Source organism: Bos indicus, chromosome 25 (genome assembly GCF_029378745.1).
Source record: "Bos indicus isolate NIAB-ARS_2022 breed Sahiwal x Tharparkar chromosome 25, NIAB-ARS_B.indTharparkar_mat_pri_1.0, whole genome shotgun sequence".
Classification (NCBI taxonomy): Eukaryota; Metazoa; Chordata; class Mammalia; order Artiodactyla; family Bovidae; genus Bos; species Bos indicus.
In genome coordinates, this window is record NC_091784.1 from 34857110 (window position 1) to 34877830 (window position 20721).

At 51.3% G+C, this 20721-nt stretch overlaps 2 protein-coding genes across 4 annotated transcripts in view; one reads left to right on the forward strand and one right to left on the reverse strand.

The window, feature by feature from the left end:
* FKBP6 (FKBP prolyl isomerase family member 6 (inactive)) overlaps window positions 1-2281 on the reverse strand; it is a 29798-nt gene extending 27517 nt beyond the window's left edge. For 2 of the 3 annotated variants that reach the window (XM_070780056.1, XM_070780055.1), the window contains exons 1-4: window positions 2051-2158; window positions 1835-1952; window positions 1437-1526; window positions 305-507 (exon numbers count right to left, since the gene is read on the reverse strand). In XM_070780056.1, the coding sequence (XP_070636157.1) occupies window positions 305-507; window positions 1437-1526; window positions 1835-1952; window positions 2051-2107 (468 nt within the window). In that variant the 5' untranslated portion in view covers window positions 2108-2158. The other variant, XM_019988409.2, reaches the window with a different exon arrangement.
* A 3782-nt stretch (window positions 2282-6063) lies between these two features.
* Window positions 6064-19071, forward strand: LOC109578242 (E3 ubiquitin-protein ligase TRIM50). The gene is made up of 6 exons (XM_019987255.2): window positions 6064-10408; window positions 13423-13518; window positions 14238-14468; window positions 14570-14592; window positions 15292-15416; window positions 16827-19071. The coding sequence occupies exons 1-6, from the start codon at window positions 10010-10012 to the stop codon at window positions 17414-17416; spliced, it is 1464 nt and encodes a 487-aa protein (XP_019842814.2). The 5' UTR covers window positions 6064-10009; the 3' UTR covers window positions 17417-19071.
* Window positions 19072-20721: the final 1650 nt, after the last annotated feature.

Consider the following 20721-nt stretch of genomic DNA (forward strand, 5'->3'; position numbering starts at 1 on the left):
TTGCTGAAAACCAAACAGCACTGAGAAGCAAATACTATCTTTCAGGGAGACCTAGGCAAATGGTGACAAAGGTCAGCTCAACCTGCTGGTCCATAACCCTGGCCGAGCACAGGTACCCACACATCAGGGCCAGCAGCACTCAGACACACACTAGTGAGTGGTAAGATACTCCTCCCCTCCACCTCTCCACACCGGAGCCTTGGTCAGACCCTGGGGCTGATGATCATCAGTGGGGTAGGATAATTACCTGAAACACAAACCCATCCCTCTATCAAAGTGCTAACATCTGTGCTCCAGAACTTACGGCTGAGAGGGCACAAAACTTGTCCGACTCAGCAGAGTCCAGGAAGTCGAGCAACTCGATCTCAAACAAGACGGTGGTGTTTGGGGGGATCAGGGGAGGGCAGCCCAGCGTTCCGTAAGCATAGGTGGGTTTGAACAGGAACCTGGCCAGCTCCCCTCTCCGCATGCTCAGAAGGCCCAGCTCCATGCCCCACAGTGTGATATCTGGAAGAAGTGACAAAAAACACGGTGGAAGCTGGCCCACTGCCCCCCACGGCCTCCCCCTTCACATCCACATCTCTCCGAGAGGCATCCCCAAGCCTCCTGCGTTGTCGTCCCAACTCGCCACCACCCCCAGACTCCTCCAGCCTCTGCAGTGTCCTGGCCTTGACATCTTTGTTCACGTGGTTCCTTCTTCCTGCAATGTGTTCTCCTACCCACTCATGCCCAGCTTCTACTCTGAGCTCTTATTCAAACTTCGGGGCTCATTCAAATATCCCATCTGAGGTGAACTATTCCCAGCTGGAACGAACTGTGCCTTCATTAAGCATTCCCACCAAACACTGCTTATACCGCCCCCAAATTTCACCAGCTTAGTTGTCTGGAGTGTGTCAATCTCTACAACACTGGTCACAGCCTTTCTAACCATATGAGTACATCCTTTCTTTTCGCTCTGCCTTATGGAATAATCATTCAACAAATGTCTTCATAATAAACCAAGAAATATGTAGCACCCCTGGTTACGTCACAAATGCAAAGATAACCCTGCCAGGTAAGCCATCTCCCAAATACCTAGGTTTCAGAGGAGAGTGTGGAAGACAACATGGCTGGTTTAGCAAAACCCAGCCTCAGAAAAACAGACTCAAGTGCCCTGAACAGTTTTCCGGTCCTCGGGCACCGCCCTGCATCAGTTCCCCCAAGCAACTTCTTTTTTCCCAGCTCCTTATCTGAACTTGGGCTTCCTGGTGGCTCAGATGGCAAAGAATGTGCCTGCAACGCAGGAGACTTGGGTTCAATCCCTGGGTGGGAAAGATCCCCTGGAGAAGGGAATGGCAACCCACTCCAGTACTCTTGCCTGGAGAATTCCGTGGACAGAGGTCCAAGAAGTCGCAGTCTGACAGGGCTGAGTCCCCAACACTTTCATCTGAACTTACCCTCTCCAAGTTTCATGAGCCGAGGCGTTTTCCTAAAGCAATTAGAATCAAAAGGCTTGTCCATGTGCTCCAGATATCCAGAATATTTCACTAGGAAAAGACAAGACACTCATGCCTCCATAGCAAATCTCTTTGTCACACAGAAACAACGTTAAGTACCTTAAACTTGACCCCCACCCCTCATCCCATGACTGGGAAAAGCTTTGCCTCAGCGTTTAGATGCCTGCCCTTTGGCGGCGCGGCTCAAGAGCTGGGCTGCTGGGCCTCCCAGAGCCCCTGTTCACTGCCGTCTCACACAAAGGGGTAATGGGTTCCCTCGCTTATCCCTTGAAACGCAGCCCTTGGGCAGCACCAGCCTTCCAGGGCAGACGGCACCCGGGCCCGGCCGCCATACATACCGAGCACGGAGGCGTCCGGTGTCACCAGCTCTCCAGCTCCCTCTCGAATGACATCCTTCAGCACGCCTCGGTCCCCCGAAATGTCCAGCATCCTTTGACTTAAGCGCTGGTACGGAGACTTATGGGGGATGAAACACACCACCTCAGAGCCCTGAACGGGCACGCTGACTCTGGCGGCTCCAACCAACCCTTACTCCCCAGCGCCCGGGCCCTCACCTGGCTGGGGGAGTCGTCTCTTTGCAAGACTCCCGGGTTCCGGGTGCTGCCCCCCATTTCCGCGCCACCTGCCCCTACGCCCCGCCGCCCGATGCCCCACAGCGACGCGGTCGCCCTTTTATACCCGGTCTTCCGCGTCCAACCGTGACAATCCGTTCAGGGGCCGCGAGGAGCTCATCGCTCAGCTTCAACCGCCGCCAACCGCCAGTGGGCGCTAGGGGAGTGCGCCAGGCCACGTGTGCGGACGCCTGGCAGGTCACGTGACCGGGCACGTGGCGGGAGTGGGGAGTGGTGGGGCGCGCACAGAGCTGGATCCCGCGCTACTTGAGGCCGCGTGGGGCATGACGGGACACGTGGCGCACCACGGGACACGTGGCGGGGCCCGGGGAGCATGACGCAGCTTGTGGCGAGGGTACAGGGAACGGGATGTGCAGGTGCTGAGGATCAGCCACCGGGTACGTGATGGCCAAGCTGCGGACACGTGGCCGGCAGGACACGCAGCAGAGGACAAGGCTTCAGATGCGGGGTGGGGGCGGGGCTGCTGGAACAGTCAGGACCACGAATGTGGGTGATTCCAACCCTCCCTCCTTCTCCTTCCGGCTCCAGGGATACGTAAGAGGCAGACAGCACTTTAAAGTCAAACTGCCCAGTTCCTGCAAAAGCAAGGCGATGCTGGGCCTGCCCCAGGCTATCAGCAAGTCTGCTACACCTGTGTGCTCCTGGTACAAAGGGAGAACGCCCGGGATCCCACCCGCTCCAACCTGTTCCTTACCTCCTCCCACTCTTGCCAAGCTGAGGACTGGGTACCACTGAGCATCCCATCTCTCCTGCACCCATCTTGCCTTGACCACTGGATCATTTTATTTCGCTTAGGTGTGTCCCTAAGTCCCCCACCTAAAAACAAACAGGCCTCGCTTTGTCCCAAATCTCCCTCCTGCTACAGGTGGCCTCATTCCTCCTCTTCCTGGGAAAAACTTATCAAAAGGGTTGCTGCAAAGGCTTTCTCAACTATCCTGTCTCCACCTCCTCACTCTTCATTTTCTTTTCCATTCCAATACCACTTTCCCGGGGTTCAGGCCACCATTCACTTTTGTTGTTGCCAAATCCATTAGACCCCTCTTTGTCCTGTAGTTACTGGACTCTTGGAAGCATTTGATGAAGCTGACCTGACCTTTAACTGCCTGTTTTCTTTTGGCCTCTGTATTTAGTTTTTTGGGTTTTTTTTTTTTTTCCTCTTATAATAAATGACCACAAAAGGAACTGTTTTAAGCAATACATTTATTATCTCACAGGTCTGGAGGTAGAAGTCTTGACACCAGTCTTGCTGGGCTGAGATGGAGGCATCAGCCTCACTCGAGGCTTTGGGAAAGAATCCACTTCAAAGCCCGTTCAGATCATTGGCTAATCCAGGTCCTTGAAGCTCTTGGCTCGAGGTCCCTGTGTCCTTGCTGTCAGCCAACAGTGACCCTTACCTTTTAGAGGCTACTCTGTGGTCCTTGCATGTGGGCCCTATACATCTGAGAGTCAGCAACAGCTTGCTGATTCCTTCTTAGGCTGGGAGGGAATATTACCTGGTTGATGTTTTTATAAGCTTGCCTCCTCTCCTGCTGCATCTCTGACTCCAGCCAGGGCACGTTCTATGTTAAGGGGCAACATGATTAGATTGGACCCACCATGATAATTCAGCTCCATGACTGTAATTATTACATCTTCAAAGTCCCTTTAGCCGTCTAAGGAAGCATATTCACAGATCCTAAGAATTAGGGCATGGTCATCCAGGGGGCTTGGCTGGTGGCTCAGATGGTAAAGAATCTGCCTGCAATGCAGGAGACGCAGGTTTGATTCCTGGGTCAGGAAGATCCCCTGGAGGAGGAGATCTTGCCTAGAGAATTGCACAGACAGAGGGGCCTGGCAGGCTACCGTCCATGGGGTCGCAAAGAGTTGGACACGACTGAGCGACTAACCCACACACGTCCTTGGGGCAGTCATTCTTCCTGCCACACTTCCCTGGTCACCACACACTCCTGATTTTCCTCCTACCAGCCCAGCTGTCCCTTTTCAGTCATCTTCTTGTTCCTGATCTCTAAATATTAGCTTTCTTAGGGCCCTGTCTGGGGACCCCTACCCTTCTCAGTTCCCAATCCCTGAGCGCCCAACCATTCCCACAGGTTTACATATGTGATATGCCCAGCCAGCCCAGAGCCGCCCCAGGCCCCAGGGCTCCATGTGTTTGAGTCCAGTTGACTTTTCCAGTGGCTCTGAAAGTGTAGTGCTCAGACCAGCAGCAGCAGTGTTGCCTGGGAACGTTTGAAAATTGGGACAGAAGTGGGTCCATCCCCGTATTTCTGAATCAGCATCTCTGGAGCCGGGTCGAGAAGCCTCTGTTTTAACTAGCCCTCAGGTGATTCTTAGTTCTACTGAAGTCTGCAGACCGCTGGGCTACTCAGTCGATCCACCTGTTTGTTCTCAGGCATCTGACTCTGGACTCGCCCATCTGCCTTTTTCACCTTGATCTTCTTGGCATCACTGTCCATCCACCCAGGTGCTCAACCCACTATGATCCATATCTATACAGTGGCCAGAGAGATCTTTAAAAAATATAAATCAGATCATATTCCCTTGCTTTAAACCCACCAATAGCTCCCACCGCCCTTGAAATTAAATCCAAACCTTTGCTCTGGTCTACCAGGCCTTCCCTGCCAGCCCCTCTGACCTCGTCTTCTGGGATTCCCTCTGACTTACTGTGATCCAGCCACCCAAGCCTCCTCTCTGGTGGATCTCGTAAATACTGTTGACCTTTGAACAACAGGGATTTGAATCGCAAGTGTCCAATTATACAGGGATACTTTTCAACAGTGAATACCATAGTACTGCACCATCCGTGGTTGGGTGAATCCATGGATGGAGAGGGCCGACTAAAATATGTCAAGACTAACCCCCATCCTGCTCAAGGGTCAGCTGTACTGAGCCCTTTGCAGCCTCAGGTCCTTTGCAGTTGCTACCCCCTTTGCCTGAGGTACATTTTAAATGAGGTGCATTTAAAATGAACCTCACAGCCACTATGGAGAACAGTGTGGAGATTCCTTAAAAAAACTGGAAATAGAACTGCCTTATGATCCAGCAATCCCACTGCTGGGCATATACACCGAGGAAACCAGAATTGAAAGAGACACGTGTACCCCAGTGTTCATCACAGCACTGTTTATAATAGCCAGGACATGGAAGCAACCTAGATGCCCATCAGCAGACGAATGGATAAGAAAGCTGTGGTACATATACACACTGGAGTATTACTCAGCCATTAAAAAGAATACATTTGAATCAGTTCTAATGAGGTGGATGAAACTGGAGCCTATTATACAGAGTGAAGTAAGCCAGAAAGAAAAACACCAATACAGTATACTAATGCATATATATGGAATTTAGAAAGATGGTAACGATAACCCTGTATGTGAGACAGCAAAAGAGACACAGATGTATAGAACAGTCTTTTGGACTCTGTGGGAGAGGGAGAGGGTGGGATGATTTGGGAGAATGGTATTGAAACATGTATAATATCATATAAGAAACGAATCGCCAGTCTGGGTTTGATGCAGGATACAGGATGCTTGGGGCTGGTGCACTGGGATGACCCAGAGGGATGGTATGGGGAGGCAGGTGCGAGGGGGGATCAGGATGGGGAACACATGTACACCTGTGGCGGATTCATGTTCATGTATGGCAAAACCAATACAATGTTGTAAAGTAATTAGCCTCCAATTAAATTTAAATAAAAAATAAAAATAAAATGTACCTCACAGTTCTGCCACCCCATCTGCCTCTTTCTTATCACACCATTTACTTCCTGCAAAGCATTATATATATATATATATATAAACAACACTATTCTATTATCTCATTTATTTGTGGCCTACCCCTATGTATTATAAACTCCAAAAGGACAGAAGCTTTGTCTTGTTTTCTGTTTGATGCTCAGTCATGACTCTTTGTGACCCCATGGAGCCCCTTGGTCCATGGGATTTCCTAGGCAAGAATACTGGAGTGGGTTGCTGTTTCCTTCTCCAGGGGATCTTCCCAACCCAGGGATCAAACCTGGATCTCCTGCATTGCAGGCAGATACTTTACCGTCTGAGCCACCCAGCACAGTGCTCAACTGTGCTGAGGCCGAGCACAGTTGAGGAGGTTCTCAATAAGTATTTGTTGAATTCAATAAAATTGACTCTCTACCTGCCTATACCAGCCCTCGGTCTAGCTTGTCACTGGAGTAGCAGCCCTACCCCTCCTACAGACACGAGTGCTTAGACTTGCAGTGGCGGTGGCATCTTTGGCCCAAAGATCCTTGTTTCTTAATACCCACCTCTGTCTTTTCCATTCAGTGATTTCCCACCATACTCCTGTGAAATGCATAATATGGTATAACCAAAATATTTATTGACTGTATAACAAATATTTAGAAAATATTTATCTTTCTAAACCATTGAAAGACTTTTTTAATGTATTTTTTATTGAAGGATAATTGCTTTACAAAATTTTGTTGTTTTCTGTCAAACCTCAACATGAATCAGCCATAGGTATCAAGCCATAGGTTGATACAGAGCCCCTGTTTGAGTTTCCTGAGCCATATAGCAAATTCCCGTTGGCTGTCTATTTTACACATGGTAATGTAAGTTTCCACGTGACTCTTTCCATACATCTCACCCTCTCCTCCCCTCTCCCCATGTCCGTAAGTCTATTCTCTATGTCTGTTTCTTCATTGCTGCCCTGTAAGTAAATTCTTCAGTACCATTTTTCTAGATTCTGTATATATAATAGAATACAATATTTATCTTTCTCTTTCTGACTTAATTCACTCTATATAATAGGTTCTAGGTTCATCCACCTCTTTAGAACTGAGTAATATTTTTATGGCTGAGTAATATTCCATTGTGTATATATATCACATCTTCTTTATCCATTCATCTGTCGATGGACATCTAGGTTACTTCCATGTTCTAGCTATTGTAAATAGTGCTGCAATGAACAATGGGATACATGTGTCTTTTTCAATTTTGGTTTCCTCAGGGTATATGCCTAGGAGTGGGATTGCTGGGTCGTATGGTGGTTTTATTCCTAGTTTTTTAAGGAATCTCCATACTGTCTTCCATAGTGGCTGTCAATTTACATTCCCACCAACAGTGCAAGAGTGTTCCCTTTTCTCCACACCCTCTCCAGCATTTATTGTTTGTAGACTTTTTGATGATGGCCATTCTGACCAGCTTCCCTGGTGGCTTAGACAGTAAAGCGTCTGCCTGCAATGTGGGAGACCTGGGTTCAATCCCTGGGTCGGGAAGATCCCCTGGAGAAGGAAATGGCAACCCATTCCAATACTCTTGCCTGGGAAATTCCATGGACTGAGGAGCCTGATAGGCTACAGTCCATGGGGTCCCAAAGAGTTGGACACAACTGAGTGACTTCACTTTATCAACTTTATTCTGACTGGTGTGAGGTGATAACTCATTATGGTTTTGATTTGCATTTCTGTAATAATGAGCAATGTTGAGTATGTTTTCATGTGTCTGTTAGCCATCTGTGTGTCTTTGGAGAAAAGTCTGTTTAGGTCTTTTACCCACTTTTTGATTGGGTTGTTTGTTTTTCTGGTCTTGAGTTGTATGAGCTGCTTGTATATTTTGGAAATTAATCCTTTGTCAGTTGTTTCATTTGCTATTATTTTCTCCCATTCTGAGGGTTGTCTTTTCACCTTGCTTATCGTTTCCTTTGCTGTGCAAAAGCTTTCAAGTTTAATCAGGTCCCACTTGTTTACTTTTGTTTTTATTTCTGTTACTGTAGGAGGTGAGTCATAGAGGATCTTGCTTTGATTTATGTCAAGTGTTATGCCTATATTTCCCTCTTAAGAGTTTCATAGTTTCTGGTCTTACATTTTGGTCTTTAATCCATTTCGAGTTTATGTTTGTGTTAAACCATTGAAAGATTTTAATTAAAATGTATTTAATAAAAATAAAAAACCAAATAATAATTATTCAATATGTTGACTAAAAACCTGGACACAAAAGAATATATTGATAATTCTGTTTATTTGAAATTCAAAACCAGGCCACGGATTTTCCTGGTGGTCCAGTGGCTAAGGCTCTGAATTCCCAATACAGGGGGCCAGGTTAGATCCCTGGTCAGGGAACTGGATCCCACATGCCATAACTAAGACCCAGCATAGACAAAAAAAAAAAAAAAAAAAAGTAAACCAGGCCACATTAATCTGTGATGATATGAATCAGGATAGCGGCTCCCTTTGTTAGGGGTTCTGACTCAGAGACATGTGATAAAGCCTCTGGGTGCTAGAAATGTTCTATAGCTTGATATTAAAAAAATTGTTTATCAGTTTATTATAAAGGATGTAAATGAACAGCCAGATGAAGAGGTATGTAGAGTGAGATCCAGAAGAGTCCAGAGCACAGGTACTTGGGTTCCCATGGAACCGGGGTGCAGCACCCTCCCAGCACGTGGGTACGGTCACCAACCCAGAACCTTCTCTGTATCTTTGTTTTTTAATTAATTACGTTGGTTTTGTTGTTGTTGTTGTTGTTCTGGGTCTTTGTTGCTTCGCACGGGCTTCCTCCAGGCATGGTGAGCAGGGGCTCCTCTTCCTCGTGGTGCCCGAGTTTCTCGCTGTGGTGGCTTCTCTTGTTGTGCACGGAGCACAGGCTCCAGGGTATGCGGGTTCAGTAGTTGTGGGGCGTGGGCTTAGCTGCTCCGTGACACGTGGATCTTCCCGGCCCAGGTTTAGAACCCCTGTCCCCTGCATTGGCAGGCAGACTCCTGTCCACTGTAGCACCAGGGAAGTCTGGTCCTGTGTATCTTGACCTTGAGAGTGCATGCACTTGTAGAAATTGTACTTCAAGCATATGGTTAACATTTGTGCACTTTATAGAAGGTATACATCAATTTTAAAATCTAGGGAAGCAAGAACATCTTCAGAATTCTAAAGAGAGAGAGGGAGACATGCAGATTTAGAGAGAATTGTGTCAAAGCACGAGTCCACTCCCTTTTGGGGTCTGAGAGGTGTGAGCGGGTACCCAGTCCCTCTGTCTCCAACCCTCCCCCAGGCCTGGCCAAGGTGACTACCTGAGAGCCGCCGTTATCAGAGCTGGCCGAGCAGAGGCTCCCTCCCTAGTCCCGTGATGTGGCCCAGCCTCCACCTGATTCTCAGCGACCTTGAGGGCATGGGGCGTTTCTGGGAAAAGGGAGGAGGAAAGGGGCAGAGACTAGGTAGAACAGGTGTCCAGCCACAATCCCAGGTCTCTGCACCTGCCATCCCATCCTGGGGAGAAGAGAAGGCCGAGCGGACTGAGTCAGTGTTGCTGGTGTGAGGCCCCGCTGGAGGGCTCGGAGGATCCTGAGAGGCCACTGCTGACTTCTGGTGAGATGCTTTTCAGTCCCAATCGGTTTTTACAGGGGAGCAGGGTGGGAGCCCAGGAGAGAGCTCCAAGGTCCCAGCTCCTGGACAGTATTGTTCTAAGACAGAACTCTGTTTCAGAATGGCCTGGGGGGTGTCTCTTGTAAGCACAGATTTCTGGGGCTCACTGGAGATATGTGATGGCGTGACTCAGGAATTCTGTTGTAACTCTGCTTCCACCAGCTGCTCGCCGGTTTGAGAACTGATCTAGAAACTGGGAAAGACCTTGGCTTGTTCCTGCTGCCCAGTTCTAGGTCAGGACGCCCGCTGGGCTGGAGCTTGCATTGTTAGTGTCACTTCACGTTTACCTCCAAATCTGAGTTTAAAATGTAGGCACCTGGACCTCCAAGTGACCGCTCTTTTCATTTAAGCCCTTTGATTTAAAGATGGGAAAACAGACCCAAGGCTGTCGTCCTTAGCAGCCTCTCCTTTCAGGGCCCTTGGGGCTGGGGGCCAAAGGAGTGGAGGGAGCCGGCTCCAGGGAGGCTGCCCTGGCCCCGCGGGCGCCGTGGATGGCGTGGCAGGTGAGCGTGCCTGAGCTGGAGGACCGCCTGCAGTGTCCCATGTGCCTGGAGGTCTTCAAGGAGCCCCTGATGCTGCAGTGCGGCCACTCCTACTGCAAGGGCTGCCTGGTGTCCCTGTCCCACCACCTGGCCTCGGAGCTGCGCTGCCCCGTGTGTCGGCAGGAGGTGGACTACAGCAGCTCCCCACCCAACGTCTCCCTGGCAAAGGTGATCGAAGCCCTGCGGCTCCCCGGGGACCCGGAGCCCCAGGTGTGCGCACACCACCAGAACCCGCTCAGCCTCTTCTGCGAGAAGGACCAGGAGCTCATCTGTGGCCTCTGCGGCCTGCTGGGCGCCCACCAGCACCACCGGGTCACACCCGTCTCCACCGTCTACAGCCGCATGAAGGTGGGCAGCGAGGCCGCTGGGGGCGGCAGGTGGGCGAGGGGCAGGGCCGCCCTGGGGGACAGAGAGCGCTCTGCATCGCAAACTACTGCCCTCCACCTCCAGCTTTATTTTCCTCTGCTGCTCTCGTTAGATTCTTGAGCCCTCCAGGGACTTCACCCTGAGGCAGGTGAGGGCAGGGACTTAGTTTCATCCCCTGGGATGTTTCCGCACCTAGAACCATGCTGGGCAGGTAGTAAATGCCCAAAATGTCTTTGTGGAATCAATGGATTCCTGCCCTCATGGACCCTTGCCTCAGAACTAGCAGATCACCATTTTAAGATGAGTAATAATAATGATATCGTCTTAAGTTAGTGTGTTTATCTAAGGTTTATGAAGAGTGGGGTTACTGTTGTATTTATAAATGAGGAAGCAGGCTCAGAGAACGCATGAGGGTCTTAGTCAAGGTCATGTGGTTTGTCAGTGGCAGAGCTAGGATTCAAACCAAGGCCAGTTTTTTATTCCCCAGACAACCAATCAAGGAAGGGCTCTTGGAGGTAAATTGTCATAGGGTACACGGCCTAGAGTTTAGCAGTGGGGACAGGGAGAGTAAGGACCAGGAATGACAAAGTTAAAGAGACGAGGGTGCAGGCGGGGCAGGAAGAGGGAAGTGCATCAGCGTGTGTAGGCAGAGGGGCCCCTGGAAGCTGCTCCTGGGATTTCCTGGCCAGGTGCTCTGGGCAGCCTTTCTTTGCCCCTTCAACCCTGGGAGACAAGTGGGGAAGGAGCTCTAGCATGTGCTCTGGGCGGCGCCGGTGTCCATGGTACAGTAGTGGGCAAGAAGCTCACTCTTCGCCAGCACTCACAGTCTGGGGGTCTGACACCATCCCGAGTGTCAGGTGCTGCTGTTGAGGTTCAATACAGGCAAAGGTGAGCCCAGCTGGAACATGGCTCTTGCATGGTCTTGGGTGGTCAGGGAAGACTTCCTGGAGGAAGTGGACTGCTGAGACCTGAACCCTCAGGAGGACTTGAAAGGAAGGGGAGGAAAAGCATTCTGAGTATAAAAAGAGCATGGGCAAAAGACCAAGGAGCAAACGGCATGGCACATTTGAGGAATTAGACATTATTCCATTCAGCTCAAGGGAGAGTGAGGTGGGAGTGAGGGGAACCAAGCAGGGGCCAGCTCATGAAAAGGCCTGTGTTACATGAGAAGGGATCAGGGGTTTATTCAGACGACCAGTGTTGGAAGTGTTTAAACAGTCGTGATGTGGCGCAATCTCTGCCTGAGGGTAGACTGGAGAGTGAGGCTGGGAATAAGAGATTGGGGGTAACCTACATGCAGGTGGTCTTTGCAGTCTGAGGTGCAGAGAAGACTGACCAAGCGAGTCTGCAGGGTGATGGGGAAGACGCTGAGAATGCCCACCAGGAGCTTCGGGATTTAAGATTTGAGCAGAGAACCCCGAAGGGGACAGAAAGAATCCACAGAGGACTCAGGAGCGCTGGCTGCATGTGGTCTTCTGGAAACTGGAGGAACAGAGCATTTTGACAAGATGGAAGTCACTTGTGTGAAATGTCAGCTCAGGATTGAAAAGAACCAGTCAGATTTTGCAGTAAGAGTCGGTTACCTTGGCAAGAGTAGTTGTAGGGGGCTGTGAAAGGAGGAAGCAAAATTGCAGTGCAGTGCAACTGAGTCCAGTTTTATGAGCAGAGGGCTGCCCGGCAGAAAAGGAGACTGCTGGGAGCTTGTCGTCCCTGGCTTGGAGCTGGGGGGGCTTGGACCCTAGTTTTTGGATGTAGGTTTTTATGATTTCAAGACTCCTCTCTGATGCAACTAAATTCAGTTCCTTTATCAGATCTTTTTAAAAAAAATTTTTTTTGACATGGACCATTTTTAAAGTCTTTATTGAATCAGTTACAATATTGCTTCTGTTTTATGTTTTGGTTTTCCGGCCATGAGGCATGTGGAATCTTAGCGCCCAGACCAGAGATCGAACCCGCACCGCCTGCATTGGAAGGTGCAGTCTTCATCACGGGACAGCCAGGGAAGTCCCCTCAGATCTCTTTCATGCATTCCTGTTTCCTCCTGTGGATTGAGATCTTGAGATACTTTATTTGTGCCATCTGTTTCCACTCACAGTGGCCCAGTTGATAAGAAGGAACTAGTCCCATCTCTCTCTGCCTTGGGAGGATTACTGTTGCCGCGCCCTTCTCAGACTCCTGTGAGCTCGGCTGTCTTGTTACGGAGAGCAAGGACTCTGTTCATTCATCTCCAGGCTGGTTTTATTTTTTTCTCAGCTCCCTTCCGGAAACTCTTGCAGCCGACTTCTGCTTAGGCACGATCTAAGCCAAATACTCTGCACGGCCCACGGGCACAGGCCAGCTGGGCTCCCGTCAAGTCATGCAGCCACATGGTGGTCTCGGTGGTTCTGGTGGACCCCTAAAGTTAGGCTGGATATGGGGCCAGGGCAGCCCAGAGGAAGTGAGTTTATGGCATCCTGGAGGCCCTAAATCCAGGCTGGGCCCAAGGCTGCCAGAGATGGATTCAGGTTTCACAGGGAGTGAGGGGTCACCAGGTGTAACCTGGGCCGCTGCATACACCGTTGACTTCACTTGGGGCCAGCCTCTTTGTGATAACTCTTGATCAAATGCTCACTAACTCTGGACCTGCTGGTGCCCAGCAGGTTTACCAGGTGGGTACCCTACGGGCAGCATTCCATGCAGGGAGTGCTGACCTAAGATTGACAGTCGCCCGGCATGGATGTTGTGTGGTGACTTCTGGTGGCTATAACCACGTTTAGCGTCTCTGTCAATGTCACAGAAAAGGATGACGAGGAGACCCTCCTCTCTCTGGGCAGTTGCTGCCATCAGTTTGGAGTATTCTTGAATAGTCTTACCTGTTTGGGGGTCGAGGGTACCCAGGTGGCTCCCTGGTTCCACTGGGAGTGCTTGTGTTCATGGGGCAGCCCCCTGCCCTGGCCACGGGGGCTGGGAGGGTGAAGGGGTCGTGGCTCACGGGGCCATGGCCCGTTTGCCTCCAGGAGGAGCTAGCAGCCCTCATCTCCGACCTGAAGCAGGAGCAGAAGAAGGTAGATGAGCAAATCGCCAAACTGGTGAACAACAGGACTCGGATTGTGGTGAGTGCCCCTGCCCTCTGTGCCCCTCTGCCCAGGGCCAACCACCTCCCCTTTCCTGCAGAGCCCAGCTCCGATTTGTCCTTTACAGGAACCCACGCCTTCCCTATAAAGCCAGAATTTCAAAGCATTCCAGGCGGGGTGGGAAAAAGCACACAGGCTCCTGGGGGAATTCACCACAGTTGTCAGGGCTGTCTCCAAGTTGGCTTATGTCCTCCACGTCCTTGGGACAGAGATAACTCAGAGCCCAAGTCCCGGAGGTAAACAGCTTAACGCGTGGGCATGACTGCCTGGCCCCTGCCACCTGTTTCTGTTTGACCTTGACAGCCTGACCGCCTTTCCTAAATGAGGGGCCCTTGGGGCTGAGAGGGTGTGGAGCCTGGGCCTTACAGGTCGTCATGAAACAGAAGCAGGAGACCAGCGTCCTTGAAAGTCAGCTCAGTGAATCTTCCTCACCCCGGGGAGGGAGACAGCACCACTCCATCTGAGGGAGTCAGAGTCACTGCCCTGAACTGGGCACCAGGGGCCCAGCCTCTCCCTTGCCACTGCTGCCCTCCCCCGGGGCTGCATCCGGGTGTGAACACCCTAGCATGAGTCAGCCCTCGGACTCAGGGATGAGGACCGAGAACGGTCGGAAGGGCCCAGGAAGGCCTGAGCTGCCAGGCTCTGGGGACACGAGGTCAGCCTTGGCTCCTGCTTTGACTGGCCCCTCCCTGTCCCAGAACGAGTCCGATGTCTTCAGCTGGGTGATCCGCCGTGAGTTCCAGGAGCTCCACCACCTGGTGGACGAGGAGAAGGCCCGCTGCCTGGAGGGGGTGGAGGGCCACACCCGCGGCCTCGTGGCCTCCCTGGACATGCAGCTGGAGCAGGCCCGGGGCACCCGGGAGCGGCTGGTCCAGGCCACGGGTGTGCTGGAGCAGTTTGGCAGCGAGAGTCACCATGAGTTCATCCGGGTGAGCGGACGAGGCCCCAGTGTTCCCAAGAGCCTCCCCCTTCCTAACGGCTTCTGTACGGCCTCCTCGGTGCCCTAACCCGCCTCCCTCTTGTCTTCCAGAAGTACCACGCCATGGCCTCCAGGTATTCCCCGTGCACTTTCGGAGCCGTATGAGTGTCTCCCTGTTTTTTGTTTGTTTGTTTCCAATTTCCCTTAGTTTTAAGGACAATTGGGTTAGAAGCATTGGCTTAAGTGAACAGCCAGAGGATCTGATTGGCTGAGTTTGGTTTCCACTCCTGCTGGAGCTGGGGGCGGGGTTCCCCCCCGATTCAGAGGCGTGCTCTTCAAGCAGCTCATCAGAGCCACCTGGAGGACTCTTTAACCATAGATCCCTGGACCCCAGTCATCAGTTCTGAGTCAGCAGATCTGGGGTGGGACCCAAGAAAACTTGCATTTCTGACAAGGCCCAGGTGATGTGATGCTGCTGGTCCCAGACCTGCCCTTTGAGAGCTACCAATGCAGAGTGTCGGAGAAGGCAATGGCACCCCACTCCAGTACTCTTGCCTGGAAAATCCCATGGATGGAGGAGCCTGGTGGGCTGCAGACCATGGGGTCACACAGAGTCGGACACGACTGAAGTGACTTAGCGTAGCGTAGCGTAATGCAGAGTGTTTCCGGGATGGAGGTAGGGCCCCAGATTGTGGCTGGTGGGGGGACATGATGGGCCTCTCAAGTGCATGGTCTTCTGAGCAGGGACTCAGCCGGTCGGACCTATACATGGGTGACAAGGCTAGGGTACTTGGGTGAGCAGCTCTGTCATCACTGTGAACCTTTGACTTCAGACCAGAGCTCCAGCAGGCCCGACTCTCGGAAGGTGCCTTCAGCCCCATCTCCTTCAAGCCAGGCCTGCACCAGGCTGACATCAAGCTGACAGTGTGGAAAAGGCTTTTCCGAAAGGTTCTGCCAGGTGAGCCCTAACCCTAACCTTCCATTGTATGAGGCTGGGGCAGCTGACAGTGAGGGCGCAGGGCTGGGCTTCCGCCAGCAGGGGGTGCTCAAGCTCAGCTCCATCTCTAAGTGGTGACTGCGTGAGTGGTGTAATTTCTGAGGCTTGGTTTCCTGTTTTTTGTTTTTTATTTTTAATTTGGCTGTGCTGGGTTTTAGTTGCAGCTTGTGGGATCTTTGAGCTGCAGCCTGGGGATCTAGTTCTCTGACCGGGGGTCGAACCCCTCCCCTCACCCCCTGCATTGGGAGCTCAGAGCCTTAACCACTGGGCAGGCAGAGAAGCCCCCAAGCCTGTTTCCTCATCTGTAGTCCCTGAACCTTAGTTTCTTTGTCTGTAAGGAGCTCACCTTGCTGGGCTGTGTATTCTAAATAGATGTGTGCAATTTGTGTGCTCAGTCATGTCCAACTCTTTGCAACCCCATGGACTGTAACCTGCCAGGCTCCTCTGTCCATGGGACTCTCCAGGCAAGAATACTGGAGTGGGTTGCCATTTCTTACTCCAGAGGATCTTCCTGACCCATGGATCAAACCTGGGTCTCCTGCATTGGCAGGCGAATTCCTTACCACCTTGCCACCTGGGAGGGTGTGTGTAGTTTAATGCTTAATAAATGGCAGCTGCTGCTTTGCCAAAAAATAACTCAGACATTTAACTCCTTCATTACTAGCATATGAGGGAAGTCAGTCAGTAGACTGATTTCACCCAACAAAGGCAAAAACAGGATCGCTATAAGAGAAGGAGAAGGGGGACTTCCCTGGTGGTCCAGTGGTTAAGACTGTTCTCCCAATGTAGGAGGCCTGGGTTCAATCCCTGGTCAGGGAACTAGATCCCACGTGCCACAATTAAGACCCAGGAAAGCCAAATAAATAAATATATTTTAAGAAAGGGGAGAGAAGAAAGACCTGCAGATAATCTCTGAACCATGAACATAGTTTGCACGTTTTGGATAGAGACTGGTCAGCTGACAGCGAGCACAGAGGTCATTTGGGATAGTTTGTCCTTGACTGCACTGCTGGCGTACCCACGGAAGCCACTGCAGTTGTTAGAATCTCCAGAAACCCTGGGGAGCGGAGCTGAGGCACCCACGTAACAGGCTGTCTCCCAGGTTCCTCCATCGGCACCGCTGCCTTAGGCAGGCCAACCTCACCATGTTCCTGGCTGGAACACCTGGGCTCACAGTGGCCCGTTCTCCACCCTTCAGGCATCACTCGCTGCTTCAGAGAACTGGGGTTGCCTGCTCTGGCCCCACCCTTTCCAGGCCCTGTTGATACAGGGATGAGGGACTCGGTTCTTCCAAGAAGCTCAGGGCTTCCCGCTGGCCTCCCTTGGGCAGGGCTGGCCGCCTTGAACACACCGCCCCTCTATCTCCCCCAGCCCCAGAGTCCCTCAAGCTGGATCCAGCCACGGCCCACCCGCTCCTGGAGCTCTCCAAGGGCAACACGGTCGTGCAGTGTGGGCTCCTGGCCCAGCGGCGCGCCAGCCAGCCTGAGCGCTTCGATTACAGCACGTGCGTCTTGACCAGCAGAGGCTTCTCCTGCGGCCGCCACTACTGGGAGGTGGTGGTGGGCAGCAAGAGCGACTGGCGCCTGGGGGTCATCAAGGGCACGGCCAGCCGCAAGGGCAAGCTGAGCAAGTCCCCAGAGCATGGCGTGTGGCTCATCGGCCTGAAGGAGGGCCGAGTGTACGAGGCCTTCGGCTGCCCCCGGGTGCCCCTGCCCGTGGCGGGCCACCCCCACCGCATCGGCATCTACCTGCACTATGAGCAGGGGGAGCTCACCTTCTTCGACGCCGACCGCCCTGACGACCTTCGGCCACTCTACTCGTTCCAGGCTGACTTCCAGGGCAAGCTGTACCCCATCCTGGACACGTGCTGGCATGAGAGGGGCAGCAACTCCCTGCCCATGGTGCTGCCACCACCCAGCGGGCCCGGCCACCTCTCCCCACTGCAGCCCACCAAGCTGTAGGGCTGCCTTTCCGCTTGGCATGGGGGCTTGAGGGGTCCTGCTGACTCCAGTGAGCGAAGGCAATGACTTCCTTTTTTGGGGAGGTCTTTGCCTGGGTGCCCCTAGAAACATTTATTATTGGGAGAATAACTATGGTAGCCATGGGCATGTTTATTAACCTCTATTGGGCTATTAACCTGCTTATTAACCAGCAGAGCCAGGCCTTGGGGTCCAAGGATCAAGCTGGGCTCCCTTGTTGCATGCATGCTCAGTCACTTCAGTCGTGTCCGACTCTTTAAGACCCTATGGACTGTAGCCCGTCAGGCTCCTCTGTCCATGGGGATTCTCCAGGCAAGAATACTGGCATGGGTTGCCATGCCCCCCTCCAGATCTTCCCGACCCAGGGATCAAACCCACGTCTCACATCTCCTGCATTGACAGGCAGGTTCTTTACCACACGTGCCACCTGGGAAGACCAGGCTTCCCTTAGCCCCTCCTAACCATGATCACTCTTCCCCCTGAGGGTGGAAACACTCCCACACATAATTCCCCATCACTGTGAACTTTAAGGATAATAAAACAGACGTCATTTCTCCCTTGTCAAATGATTTGCAGTGATCAGTTGCCGCACGTGCACGCTGCTTTATGCTCGGGTCTTTAAAAGCAGCTCCGGCCTCTGGTGGGGCCGCATCTCACAGCCATGAGCCCTTTGATTTCCACACTATCCTTTCTGGCGTGGGCAACAAGGCCTACGTGAGCTGCTGCCTTTGGCTAATCTTCCTCCTGCCGTCTGTGTGAGTAATAATCAAAAGCGGCTTCTTGTCTCTTTTTTTGAAAATTTAAAAAATTTACTTGTTAACCTTCTTGGCTGTGCTGGGTCTTCATTGCCGTGCGCGTGCTTTCTCTAGTTGTGGTGGGCAGGCTTCGCGCTGCAGTGGCTTCTCTTGTGGAGAATGGGTTCTAGGTGCACGGGCTCAGTAGTTGGGGTTCCTGGGCTCTAGAGCACAGGCTCGGGAGTTGTGGTGCACAAGCTTGGTTGCTCCATGGCATGTGGAATCTTTCAGATCAGGGATCAAACCTTGTGCCCTGTATTGGCAGGTGGATTCTTAACCTCTGGACCACCAGGGAAGTCCTGCTTGTTGTCTCTTGATCAGCTGCATCTGTTGGGCCTTGGCCTTGGTTGCTGCATGCTTGACGCTTTCCAGACTTGGTGTTTGGTTGTGTAGCTCTTCCTTCAATTTCATGACTCTACCTCTGCTCTCCATCCTGCATGGCCCAGGGGGCTGGCCTCGCTGGAATGCACAAACTTCTGGCTTCCTGTTGGGTTCAGCTGATGGGAGGGGCTGGCAGGAGATCCCAGGACAGGAGAAGGGAGTTGGAGGTACTTATTTTCTTGCTTTTCTGCCTGCTGGGCTCTGCATTGCAAGGTCCCCCCTCTCTCTGCGACTCTTCCTATATTCCTGGTGGTGAACAGTGCTGTCGCCAGCCCTGAGTTCTGTGCCATCACCTGTCGGCCTCCTCATCTCTGACCGTTCTTTTTAGAAAATTCCCTTCTTTAAACTCTCCTCAGTGACTCCCTTGTGTGCACCACCCTGCCTTCAGCCAGACCATGATGGACATAATGGCATACTTCTGCACCCATTTAATAAATCCTCTCTTTCAGTTGGCTAACCAGAGTAAGTGTTTATGCTTGCAACAGGAAGATCTTAACTGATACACATCTAATATGCAAGAGACAGAGGAAATAATAGTTAATTTTTCATGTGGAATTGGCATTTAAACTGAAAGAAGTGGAACACTAGCAGAGAAGAGCCTGCAGGGATCTAGGTTCAAAAAGGATGATGCTGCAGCGGGGGCAGTTCCCTGGCGGTCCAGTGGTTGGGACTCTGCCTTCCAATACAGGGGGCGAGGGTTCGATCCCTGGTCTGGGAAATAAGATCCCACATGCCATGCAGTGCAGCCAGCAAAACAAAATGGGATGCTGCAGCTGGGATTGGAGATGAGGGAAGGGGTTGGTTGGGGTGGAGGGTATGCATCTATGCTACTTTAGTGGATGTTAACTTTGTCCTGTACGAACAAGTGTGGAAAAGGCTGAGTCTGCCCCAGGGGAGAAAATATCAGACTGATGGAAAGGAGGTCAGAGAATGGAACACCAGAACCTAGGGGAGCAACTTAGGCAGGGTGGCCAAGGACACTTAGACCTTGGCAGAGATGGGAGGGAATGCCAGCAGAGGAGGCATAGAAGCCAAAGCTTTCCAAGAAAGAAAGTGTGTTCAACAGTGCCATGAAAGCCCAGATTCAGATTCTGCGCTCCCACTGCAGGGGGTAGGTTGGAGCCCTGGTCAGGGAACTAAGATCCCACAGGCGGTGCAGCAATCAATGGATTTAAGTGTGAAATGATGAAGCCATAGATAATTTCTATATTGTACAGGTGTGAAGTGGTTTTCAAGTGTGACATCAAGGGCAGAAACCATAAAGATAAATATATTTAAAATGAGAACTTCATGGTGTCCAAAACAATTATAAACCACATTAAAAAAGAAAAAACTGGAAAAACGGCAAAGCCTAAGATAAAAGGTATATATTATTAATATATAAAGGCCATGGAAAAAGCAAGACAGTTCCAGAAAAACATCTATTTCTGTTTTATTGACTATGCCAAAGCCTTTGACTGTGTGGATCACAGTAAACTGTGGAAAATTCTGAAAGAGATGGGAATACCAGACCACCTGACCTGCCTCTTGAGAAACCTGTATGCAGGTCAGGAAGCAACAGTTAGAACTGGACATGGAACAACAGACTGGTTCCAAATAGGAAAAGGAGTTCGTTAAGGCTGTATATTGTCACCCTGCTTATTTAACTTATATGCAGAGTACATCATGAGAAACGCCGGACTGGAAGAAACACAAGCTGGAATCAAGATTGCCGGGAGAAATATCAACAACCTCAGATATGCAGATGACACCACCCTTATGGCAGAAAGTGAAGAGGAACTAAAAAGCCTCTTGATGAGAGTGACAGTGGAGAGTGAAAAATTTGGCTTAAAGCTCAACATTCAGAAAATGAAGATCATGGTATCCGGTCCCATCACTTCATGGGAAATAGATGGGGAAACAGTGTCAGACTTTATTTTTGGGGGCTCCCAAATCACTGCAGATGGTGACTGCAGCCATGAAATTAAAAGACGCTTACTCCTTGGAAGGAAAGTTATGACCAACCTAGATAGCATATTCAAAAGCAGAGACGTTACTTTGCCAACAAAGGTCCATCTAGTCAAGGCTATGGTTTTTCCAGTGGTCATGTATGGATGTGAGAGTCAGACTGTG